At 35.4% G+C, this 12765-nt stretch overlaps 1 protein-coding gene across 12 annotated transcripts in view; it reads right to left on the bottom strand.

Annotated features, from left to right (window-relative positions):
• The window catches only part of ERBIN (erbb2 interacting protein), a 126747-nt gene that overhangs the window by 33275 nt on the left and 80707 nt on the right, over positions 1-12765 (bottom strand). For all 12 annotated transcript variants that reach the window (XM_059175124.1, XM_059175126.1, XM_059175123.1 and 9 more), the window contains 2 exons: positions 12229-12298; positions 3994-4093 (listed from right to left, as the gene is read on the bottom strand). In XM_059175124.1, coding sequence (XP_059031107.1) covers positions 3994-4093; positions 12229-12298 — 170 coding nt within the window. The remainder of the gene's footprint in view (positions 1-3993; positions 4094-12228; positions 12299-12765) is intronic.

Below are 12765 nucleotides of genomic sequence, written 5' to 3'. Positions count from 1 at the left end.
AATACCGATAGTGAAATACTTTGAGAAACATGTAAACTCTAAGAGGACTCAGAATATTATTTTTTCTAAGTTTTATTTATTTAAGTAATCTCTACATCCAAGGTGGGGCTCAAACTCATGACCCTGAGATCAAGAGTCACATGCTCTTCTGACTGAGCCAGCCAGGCACCCCAAGGACTCAGCATACTATAAATGTATCTCAGACTTTTCCTTTTAAAACTCTTCTACTCTAAAATACATCTCTCATACCAAAAATTTGAAGGCCAAGATTTTGCTATTTCTACTCTTTGTATCACAAATACATTTCTTACCTGAACTACGACCTGTTTTACAAACAAATGGAATAAATCAAAATGACAGAAATGATAGGAGGCCAGGTAAATCTGAATCATGAAAAGAGAAGACAGTAAGAGAGATCAAGGAATGAGTATACCCATGAGTAGAACAGTTCTGAGCAGGAGTCACCAAACTTTTTCTGTAAATGGTTAGATAATAAATATGTTAAGCTTTGTGAACCAAGAGACAAAATCAAGGATATTACAGGAGGTACTTATGAGAGAAATCAAATTTCCAAATATTACTGACAAATTTAAAATATACTAAACTTATAAATTTTGTTATATAGTAAATGAGAAGACTAAAGTTCTCACTGTTAGAGTAACATATTTCTTAACTGGTATTGACTATCATCAAACTGATGTAAATATTCACCTGTAAAAAACTATTCTTAGCTTGTGGGCCACACAAAAACAGGTAATAGGCTAGATATGGCCCATGGGCCACAGTGTGCCAATCACTTATTGGAACAAAAAGTATTATGACGGAATATATTTATCTGATTGTTTCCGAGAAGGGCCTTCAATGGTCTCTCACAGATGTATATTTAACAGTTTAGTTCAGGGATGCCTGGGTGGCTCAGTCAGTTAAGCATCTGCCTTTGGCTCCGTCACGATCCGGAGTCCAGGGATCGAGTCCCACACTGGGCTCCCTGCTCAGCTTCTCCCTCTGCCCTTCATCCTGCTCGTGCTCACTCACTTTCTCTCTCAAATAAATAAATAAAATTTTAAAAACAAACAAAAAAAAAAACCCAAAAAACCCACAACAGTTTAGTTCATTACTCAAATAAAAAAATACATATGCCTTTGGCTAGTTCTAGTCATTGCTGGAATCATGTTTGGTTATTTTAGTGTTAGTTAAAATGAAAGGAAAATAACATTCTGAAGTCTCTATATGGCAGTAACAAAAGCAGGTAGACCAAACAGTAGTAACGCATTAATATAATAAAATTATCAAAGATTAAATAAGTCCTTTGGAGACTTTGGTTCTATCACAAAGTACAGAGTAATTTTGTCTGAGAATCTTCTTTCAAAATGATATCTGTATTGGATTTCTTTTTTTTTCTTTTTAAGATTTTATTTATTTATTTGTCAGAGAGAGAGAGGAGAGAGGAAGAGCATGCACAGGGAGGGATAGAGGCAGGCAGAGGGATAAGCAGGCTCCCAGCTGAGCAAGGAGCCTAATGAGGGCCTTGATCCCAGGACTCTGGGATCATGACCAGAGGGGAAGGCAGACACTTAATCGACTGAGCCACCCAGGTGTCCCCGTATCGGATTTCTAATAATTACCAATTTTTATTTTTTCTGAAATAAATGCAGCAAAATGAGAATAAGAACAAATTTTCCCAATATGCCTTTAGGACAGGGACAAAAGCTATTAAATCTGGCCCACTTTCTGCTTTTGTATAGCTTACAACCTCCAGACAATTTTAAAATTTTTAAATGTTGCAGCAAAATCCCAAAACCCAAAAAATTATTTCATGACACATGAAAATTACATGAAATCTAAATTTCTCTACCCACAAATAAAATTTTATTAGAACACACCTTAGCTCATTTGTTTACATATTGTCTGCGACTGTTTTTGCATGAAACAGACAGCATCAAGCAGGTAGAATAGAAAAATATAGTCTATGAAACCTATAATATTTACTAAATGGTTCTTTGCTTAAATAACTTGCTAACCCATGCAACAGGACATTAAAGTCTCTTCTCTACACTAAAAATTAATTCTCTTTCCTCATAAATATTTTAACTATTACCATTCTATCTTCCCACATCAAAGAAGAACTATTGGAATATATTATGTAGCTGATTGTAATTCTATTAGAAATCACCTTCAGAGATGAAGCAGAAAATAGAGACATAAGTCCCAGTGCCTATGGCAAACAAAGAAAAAAACACCTATTGATGTATCCAAACATTCATTATAATTCCCCACAATGCACAAACAGGGGCATAAGCCAGAGTTGGTAGATCCACTTTGAACTTCCTAATTTCTTTTGTTGTTGTTTTTTTTTTTTTTTTGCCCTTGGTAATTTCTACACCCAACAAGGGTCTTGAATTCATGACCCTGAGATCAACAGTCACAAATTCTACCGAATAAGCCAGCCAGGTGCCCCCGACTTCTTAACTTCTAATGCGTATATATACAGTACTTGCATTATTAAACAATACTTCAACACTACCTAAAATGAAGTATACTACATTTTGTTATGAATATGTTTCCAAATTATACTGTTAAATATGGAAACTGGGGTTTAAATACATGAAAAAGGAATTATGCTTACAAACCTATTCTCTAAGCATTAATTATAGATCCTCAATGAAAGAGGCTATTCACATCTGATTTCTCAAAAGTCTTAACTTTTAATTTAATTCAAAAGCTAAACAGTTTTGCTTCACCCAAATCAACCTCATTAAATAATTCCCAAGAAATGATAACTTATCAAAGCAAGTTTTTTATTTCTCCTTGCAAAGAATAAGAAATAATTAGCACAGATAAAAGAGTTCTTTATTTATCACCAATAATGGAACAAAGTTAAATGAATTTAGTCTATAATCTCAGTAAGTATTTCAAAACTGTTTGCTAAGCCTGCCAAAACAATCTAAGAATAGTAACAGCTAATATGATTCTGTCATTTTGCTAAGTACTTTACACCCAGTGGTTCTCATCTGTACAGAAACCCTGCAAAACAGATACTATTATCAGTATTCCAGGATAAGGAAACTGAAACTCAAGAATATATTTTCTGCAGTGTTTTTATTTATTTATTTTTAAAAAGATTTTATTTATTTATTTGACAGAGAGAAATCACAAGTAGATGGAGAGGCAGGCAGAGAGAGAGAGAGGGAAGCAGGCTCCCCGGTGAGCAGAGAGCCTGACGCGGAACTCGATCCCAGGACCCTGAAATCATGACCCGAGCCGAAGGCAGCTGCTTAACCCACTGAGCTACCCAGGCGCCCCTGCAGTGTTTTAATTTATTAAGAGTTAATTTATAAATAACTTTGGGCCATGAAGATTGTCACTGGTTTCAGAAAAATATACACATAACAATTCTATTTTTAGGTGTAACATTAAACATACATCTCACACAGACATATAACAATATGTATTAAAAACAATTTGCTCCTTAGTCTAAAAGGCTTTCATACCAAAACTGTTCAAAAACATGTGTGGTCAACAGTAAAGCCTATATATTCCCCTTTCTAGGCAAAACGTAAGAACTTAGAAATAACCTTTTACTCAGACTTCTACAAATATCCTTATCTGGTATACAGATCCAAGGGTGGTATTTAGTCTACAACAAAAGAAGTGAACAAAATATTTCCTGGTTCAATATTCATCATTACATGACACCTGACATGTATTCCTAACATTTAGCTAAAGAACAGAGAGTCCTATTATAGATGAAGTTGACTGTTTAATTTCAAGGAATCACTTAAGGAAGCATATGGTCTACATGTACCTCTAAGTTCAACTATCTACAATCCTGAGATACTGAATTATTTTCTCATTTTCAGAAATTTATCGACTAATTCTCCAAATTCCCTTCAATCTATTAAGAGTCTATGAGACTTAAAATTCACTTCACATCTATGCTGTGATTTGTTAATATTATAATTTTTAAAAATAAAGAAATTTTTAAGTTCCTACCATCCTCAGTCCTCGGCTGCTGAGGGAACATGTAGTTAGTAAGCACCATTTTCTGGGTCTCTGAATCAGTCTCTTTTTGAAGAGGTATCAGGGGTTTGGACTAGGGAAAGAAAACAAATGTTTAATTTTCAATAATCCTAAAGCAAATACATATCCAGCAATTCTTCTGAATAAGTACTCATCATTTTTTCTATAAAGTACCAATGTGTAGATTACAAAAGCAAGATTATATATACATAAAAAAAACTTCTAGGCACTGATTTGAAACTTGTAAGGATCTTAAAAAAACAAACAAATAAACAAACAACCATTTAGTTTTTAGTGTAAAACAAAACCCATGCTGTACTGCAATTATCACTGGTTATCAATACAATTTTAAAACATTTCCAATACCAAGTATATCCACAGCCCAATAATTACTTATCACAGTGATTTAATAAAGCTATAAAATAAGCCTTTCCATTTTACATTATTGTGCCCCCTTTATGTTATCCTTCCCCTTTGGAAAGAGGCTTTTAAGGAAATAATTTAGAAGGTTTAGTCCAGTTATCTGCAGATTAACTCTAGCTGAAAAGAGAGTACTTAAAACAAATACGAAGTTGTAACCTGATTCTCTCTTCTCCCTGTCTCCTGTCTACCTTAATGATACCACAAGTTACTCAGTGGTGAAACTATAAATCCATCATTTTGGACCTCTTTTTTTCTTAAGACTTCTTTCCTAACTGGTTATAAAGTGATTTCAATTTATTCTTAAGAAAACTAGTAACTTTAGCCATCATTTTAACTTAAAATCCTACCAATCCAAGCCTTAGTCAACTCTAAATAGAGAGGGAACTACCCAATCTCTCCCTCACCTGCCACCCTACCAAATAAATCTTTAGACTTTTGTGAAAATTTTGCAGCTAGCTAGTTCCATCCAATAATCTTACTCCCAGTCAAATATTTTCCTCCATGCCTCTCAATTTTTCTTGGTAAACAAAATGCCCTGCATCTCAAACATCTTCACTGAAAACTTTCCTTGATCTCCTCAGATAACAGAAATGGTAGATCTATTCCTTTCCCAAACACAGTGCTCTCCTTAAGTCTTCTCAAATGCAGGGGTGCTTATTCTCCCATAGCTCATAAACCCTGGGTTGGAGGGTAGATTCAGAGCTTACAAATACTGTGAGATCATCACTTGTATCTCTTCAAGTGTAAATAACTGTTCTTTTGTGGGATAGTCAATTGTGCCTCTACCATTCTGAATTCTGCCTCTTTCATTCTCTCCTTTCCTAATTATCTACTGACCTTCCGGCAGTATCCATCTATTCTTGATTCTTTTATGACAAATCTTTCCACAGTCATGGATAATTCAACAGATATAAAATGTAAATGACATGGTCATGCTCTTAACCCACTGAAGTCTTAGGAGATGAGGAGTACGTGAGAAAGGGGAAAGCAGTCAACTTAGATGGACATAACAGAATTATTTAGAGGCTTTTCAAAACTAATTACCCCAGGGTGCCTGGGTGGCCCATACAGTTAAATGCCTCCCTTTGGCTCAGATCATGATCCCAGGATCCTGGGATTGAGCCCCGCGTCTGCTCTGCAGAGTCTGCTTCTCCCTCTCCTTCTGATGCTGTTCCTGCTAATGTTCTCTCTCTCAAATAAATAAATAAAATCTTTAAAGCAAACAAATAACAAATCACCCTTGAAATAATTCTAAAATTAACTATGTTAATAACTGTAAAATTCTATAAATATATTAAAATGCATTAATTGTACACTTTAAAATGCGTGAATTTTATGGTATGTGAATTATATTTCAACACAGATGTTAGAAGAAAACTAATTATCTGTTAATTATGGAGTACAAAGTCAGAAAAAGAAATTGATAACTATTTACCAGTCTCTCCATTCCCTAAAACATCTAACTCCTGTGATCTCTATTCCCGTTTCTTTTTAAAAATTTATTATTATTTTTTGTAACCTCTACACCCAACATGGGGCTTGAACTTATGACCCGGAGATCAAAACCTTTGCCATAATTCCCACAATATATCTAATAAATATTCATCCTCTGAAATCTGGAATCACAACAAATATTTACTTATATTTGGCCTTTATATGCCAAAGTACTATGACAGGCACCAGGTATACGATTACCAATTTAGGAGAGCTTACGATGTATGAAAGGTAAGACAGGTGAGAGCAAAATGAGACATTAAAACATGATTTAAGTACAGGTTAGAGAGGATACAGGGAGTAACAGAACCCATCAAAGGTGTTCATTTATCACAATCTCGAGTGATTAGGAAAGCACTCCTGAGAGAATGCCTTCCTACATGATGAATGGGCATTACCAGGTGAGAGGGGTGAACAATGTTCCAAGAGAGAACCCATTTGGGGATATGAAAATGAAGGTATAAGGGATAGAGATGAAGACAGGATGAGTGAGGTCTTGAAGGATACTGTATGGAGAAAGAAGTCATGAAATGGTTTTAAGTAGATTAGTGCTGGAACCAGATAAAAGGATCACTTGAAGTGTGGTTCAGAATGAAATCAGGGTGATATAAGATTGAAAGTGGTGCCAACACTGGAGGCAGAGACCAGTTAGGAATTTCAATAGTCCAAGTCAACACTGTCCAGCATAAATACAGAAGTGACACTAAAGTGAGAACCATAGATAATTTATAAATTTTTAGCAGCTACATGTTTTTAAAAAGCAAAAATAAGTTAAATTTTGATAATGCATTAAATTTAGCATATCCTGTATATCTAAAATATAATTTTGATGTGTGATCAAATAACAATTGCAAATGTGATATTTTATTTTCTTTGTTTATATTACATATACAAAATCCAGTGTACATTTTATGCTTAGAGCACATCTCAATTTGGACTACACTCATGACAGCAGTGCCTACTGTACTGGACAGTGCAGGTCTAAATAAAAGGTAATACACTATATGATGAATAGTAGTTAAGATTTATACATCCAAGTGGCACCTGAATGGAGAGGGAAGGAGAAGTGGACTTCCTACAGGGCAGGGGCCCCAACATGGGACTCACTCACTGCCAGGACACTGAGATGATGACCTGAGGCAAAGGCAGATGTTTAACTGAGTCACTCAGGCACCCCTACGATTTTTTTTTTAAGATTTATTAATTTATTTTAGAGAGAGTGTGCCAACGTGGGTGGGGGGAGGGGCAGAGGGAGAGAATATTAGGCAGAGCAACACCTGGGGCTCAATCTCATGTCCCTGAGATCAAATCAAGAGCTGGATGCTCAACTGACTTAGCTACAGGTGTCCCCACTACAATTTTTTTTTTTTTTAAGTAATTAACAGATGTGGAACAAAGAGATGAAAATGAGAGAACACTGTAAATATGAAGAGATTGTCTTAGATACTAGATAATTTCACTAAAAGGAGTCATCTGGCATAATTTTCTGGTATTGATTTGCTGCAATAGTGCTATTATACTAAAAGTCTGAGTCCTTAATACCAGGAGCTATGTCTCATAACTCTAAGTATCTGGTATAGCCAGGGCCCAGCAATGTTCTGAGAATCCAGATGAAAAATTTCAAAACGTTTCATATTAAATATTCAATTAAGAGATCAGAAAATTAAGAGTTCCACATATATATGAACTGACACATTTAATGATGATGCAATAATCACTATGTTCAAGCTGTAATAAAAGCAAAGGTATCATCATTTCAGTATTTCCTTAACTTGCAGAACAAGGAAATACTACAATCTGATTCAAAAGTGTGGACTGACAACAGCTTAAGGCTTTTAGGGATATTAATAAGAATTGGGTAAGAAAAAGGATCTTGGTTAAGAAGTCTGGAGAATCCTGAAGTGTAGACAAGTGGGTTTCTTTACTACAGCAACACATAAGGGTTGTTAATATAATTCAAAAGAGGATATAATACAGTCTCCCAAGCAAATTTAACTATGGAACTTAAGAATATCTTATAAGTCTAGTGTATCCACAACCCTGGGAAAATATAGCTTTAGATAATTTATTATAGGATATTGCTCAAGGTCAAATACTAAGCATTAAAAGGATCAGCAAACTGCATACTCTATGCTTAAAAAAAAATAATCAGTAAGAAATACCAAAGAATAGATATGGAAAAAAGATTTCCTCCTACTTACAGATAGTAAGTTAACCCCTATTTTGTTTTGAACCTAAAATTCAATACTTAGCCAATATTATACAGGAGATTTCTTCCCAATTAAACTAGAACGTTTACAACAATCTACATTGTGAATCCTAAGATTGAGACATTTCAAATTAAACTAAAAATATTTTGCCAAAGTTTTTCTCAGGTGAATGATAACTACTCTTTGCAAGGATAAAATACTAACATTTATTTCTAAGACCAAGGCAAATACAGAGAGACCTATCTATTAACTGTCCAAATGGAAACTTAACTAGAGTACTAAGATAGATGCACTGACCTGACCTTTTCGCCTTCCATGAACTGTAATACACTGAAATCAGTATTTCATTCCCAACGTTCCACTAAAACTATGTACTCTTCCCAGGGTCAGCAACTACTTCTACCTTAACACACCTAATGGCCAATTAGAAGTTCTCATCTACCCAAATCACTGGCAACATGTGGCACAGATGATCTTTCCTGAAGCACTTTCTTCAGATAATTCTCTGGATAACATACTCTCCTGGTTGGCTGGTCCTTCTTATTCTCCTTGTGGTGCCACTCTCCTTCCTGTGCTTAGTCTTTGATCTTCTCTTCTTCTCTATCCTCTCTCCCTACTAATTTTATGCAGTTCTATGGTGTTAAATGGAACATCTGTAAAATACTGACTCCCAAATTTTATCTCTAGCCAATACCTGACATCCCTACATTTCTTCTCACCATCTCACTATCACAATAGTTGAAGGCAAGCAACACCTCCTTCTAAACTACTGCAACCGCCTCCTTACTAAACTTTCTCCTTCCAAAACAGAATATTCCACCAATAACCTTACCACCTAACTATGGCCCATTCCTCACTCAAGTGTCAAAACGATCTTTTAAAAAATGTTACCTCTCGCCATTCCCTGGCAAGAAATACTTCAACAGATTTCTATCTAATTCAGGGTAAAACCCCAGTTGGTTACTACAGCCTACAAGGTCCTATGTGATCTAATTCGTTTTCCTCTCTGATCTAATCTTACTCAGTTCTCTTCCTTGCTCACTGTATTCCAGCCATCAGGGTTTTTATCTATTACTCAGTTACAACAAGCTCATTCCAGTATTGGGAACTTTACTTTAATATTAACTTAACTTTATTAACTTTATTATTAACTTAACTTTAATATTTAAATGTACCTCCTTTTCCAACTCACTGCCCTAATCTATGCATGACTCACTCCTAATTTCCTGTGAGCATCTGCTCTACTGGTGCCCTTCCTTAGAGAAAGACACTTTATTCCTATATCACCCTATTTAAAACAGGATGTTTACTCTTGCCCTCCTATTCTTCTAATGCCTATCAGCTTCTGTTTTTCTTTGTAGCTCTGACATACTATTACATAATTACTTGTTTCTATCTCTTGAAAGTGTAATCTCAATAAAAATATGACTCTCTTTGTTTCACCAATATATCTCAAGCTCCCAAAGCAGTTCATGAACTATTGTAAGCCTTCAATAAGTTTATTGAATAAATGTTTATCAATCAAAGGTAAGTCCAAGGAATAATTCTTAATTCCTTAGAAACATTTAGGATGTGTGCAAGTTCTCCCTCTCACATCAGCCCAAGCTGCCTTCAAAAAGACAAGAACTCCTGCCACAGTTTTATTGTATTTTTTAAGATTTTACTTATTTATTTGTCAGAGAGAGAGCACAAGTAGAGGACAGAGCAGGCAGAGGGAGAAGCAGGGTCCCCAATGAGCAAGGAGCCCGACGTGGGGCTCAATCCCAGGACCCAGGATCATGACCCAAGCTGAGGGCACATGCTTAACCAACTGAGCCACCCAGGCATCCCTCTACCAGTTTTAAATTCTATCAGTTACATAATAATTATCTACTCCCTCTCATATTTTTAACCTCATTCTCTACATAGCCTCCTTAAACAACCTATAAAAATGTTCTCTAATACTAAAGGATTCCTTCTTACATTGCCCCAAGCTACTGGTTTATGTTCCTCTCTTCTTTCTTATCCAGCCTTCTTAAAAGCTCAATCAACAACTGTATGCCTCCATTCTCTCATTTATTCATTCCTTAAATTGCATCAATTGGGTTTTTGTTCTAATGTATTCCTAAAACTACATTAGCTGTAGTCAAAAGTTGGCAAGAAATAATGTATATTTTCCAGATTTTATTTGAATTGACTCCCCAACAGCATGTATCCCATTACAACTTCTTCCTTAAAGCCAGCTACCTCATCCTTAACTTGAATCTACTATCATAAAGTTTTTCTTCCACCTCTATGGCCACCCTTTCTAAGTCTTGTAATACACCTGTCACTTAAATGTTAGTAATAAATACATAAATAAACATATGAATGTTAGTTCCTCAGGATTCATCCATCCCTAACAACTAAATAAATAAATTTATAGACTCCCTTTTGAGAAAATAATAAAAGATATGAAACCACTCCCTAAAAAAAGTGATTAAGATGATGAGCTGAGCTCCTGTATCTTTTCTTGTGATGGAAAACTTTTGAAAAAATTTCTTAATAAAACAAACAAAATGAATAGGTCTATAATGTCCTGGAGAAAAGGAAATTGTGCCTTCAGGAGCAATACTGAGAAATCCCAGGAGGTTCGAAATTTAAAGAATGGACAAACCCAGAGCACAGAAATCACAGTCTAGAACAAAGTCGAGGAACCTGGGGGATCATGGCCACTAGAATTATTCTCTAGATGCCTACTCAGATATATCAAAGGTACTTCAAACTTAACATGCCTAATTGGAACTTAGTATCTTCCCATAAACCTATTTCTTTCTGTTGTGGTTCTTCATTTTGATTACCAGATCAATATCCAGCGAGTCACTCCAGCTACATCTCTGAGGCTCATCTTTGCTTTTACTTCCTTTCTTCTCACACGCGTGCATTCTTCATATATTCTACTGATGTGGCCTTTTAAGTTATGCCTTAAATATACCCACTCTTCCCTGGTCCTGTTATTACCTTACTTCAGCCAACATGTTCTACTGTCTTGAGTATGGCAATGCCCTCCAACCAGTCTCTTCTGCTTTCACACCTGGCACCATCACCCCTGCTAATCCATCTTTCACAGTGCAGTTCAAAAAGCTTTCTAAAAATAACAATCTGATCCTACTACTTGCTTGTTCATGTTATACTAGTTCACCTTCAACTACAGTAGGTTGACATGTATCAGAGGATCAATTCTTCCTCTTAAACTAGTGGCATATATAAATAACTGATTATAACCATGATGACCAAATGCCCAATTTGCCTGGGACATTCGCATTTTACACATGCTCTTTTGACAGAATTATCATAAAGCTCCTTTCACTCTCAAAAGTGTCCTAGGGGGCACCTAGGTGGCTCAGTGGGTTAGTCCTATGCCTTCAGCTAGGGTCATGATCTCAGGGTCCTGGGATGGAGCCCCACATCGGGTTCTCTGCTCAGCAGGGAGCCTGCTTCCCCCGTTCTCTCTGCCTACTTGTGATCTCCCTCTCTGGCAAATAAATAAAATCTTTTAAAAAATGTTTGGAAAAATAATAAATTGACTATTAAATTTCTATAGACATATGCCACAGAGGATCACTAAAAACTTAAAGAAGTTAGAGAATATCGAGTCTGATTTTTTTTTTAAGTTAGTAAGAAATCACCAGTTTATTGAATGAAAAACCCAACATCCACTCAGTCCTTCAAGCCCCACCCCTCTCTGGCCCAAGAGAGCAGCTCAGCCTAAAAAGACGCTCTGGACAGCAGGGCTGAGCAGGGGCTAAGGGGCTGGAGGAGTTTGGGAAGGTATGGAGAATGAGAAAAACACTTCGAAATGAAGTTTGAGTCTGATTTCTTAATCAATGTATCTTTTTACAGATTCAAGAGAAATTAGACAAGTCCAATAGGATTTATTGTTTTGAATCTACAGAAACTACACAGAAATATCTGTATCTCAGTATTTTCCAAGATTTTTCTTATATATATTTTAAAATGTACACCAAAGTATAACTGCTCTTAAATGAGCCCATGTAAATTATTATGCATAATCATTTAACACAATTGGAATTCCAGTAATTTACAAAATCAGAATGCCTACCTGATTATCTGAGAGCCACATAGCAGTCAATTGTTGCAGCTTTGTAAAGCTAAAGGGCAAATTCTTTAACCTGTGGGGAAAATACAAAATTAAAATAACAAATGTTAAAATGTAAGAGCAAAACCTAACGGTCTTCTAAATAATATTGTATTACTGAGTATGAAAATAGGAGAAAAAAATTTAATTTAGGAGAGAACCCAATATAGGTCTTTGACACAGATATGACAAAATACTATCCAGTTTAATAAGAATCACTTTAAAAATACAATTCTTCCACTGAATTAATTCAGCTAGGGGGAAAATGGATAATCTAATAAATCCCAAAAACTGTCTGCTAGGAAAAAATGTTAACCATCCCTACTTTAATGCAAATACAAGAACACATTAAGCATGTCTCATAATACTGCTTTGAATATTTTATTTGTACTACTACAGAAAGCCTTAGTGATAGTTTGTTATAAAAACTGTACTGTTCTATTTTTTCTTGTGAGCCAGGACTTTCATATTCCAAAGACTACTTAAACACTATAATGAATA

This window comes from Mustela lutreola, chromosome 5 (genome assembly GCF_030435805.1).
Source record: "Mustela lutreola isolate mMusLut2 chromosome 5, mMusLut2.pri, whole genome shotgun sequence".
NCBI lineage: Eukaryota > Metazoa > Chordata > Mammalia > Carnivora > Mustelidae > Mustela > Mustela lutreola.
Note: the sequence above shows the minus strand (reverse complement) of the source record. Positions and strands in the feature narration are given on the sequence as shown.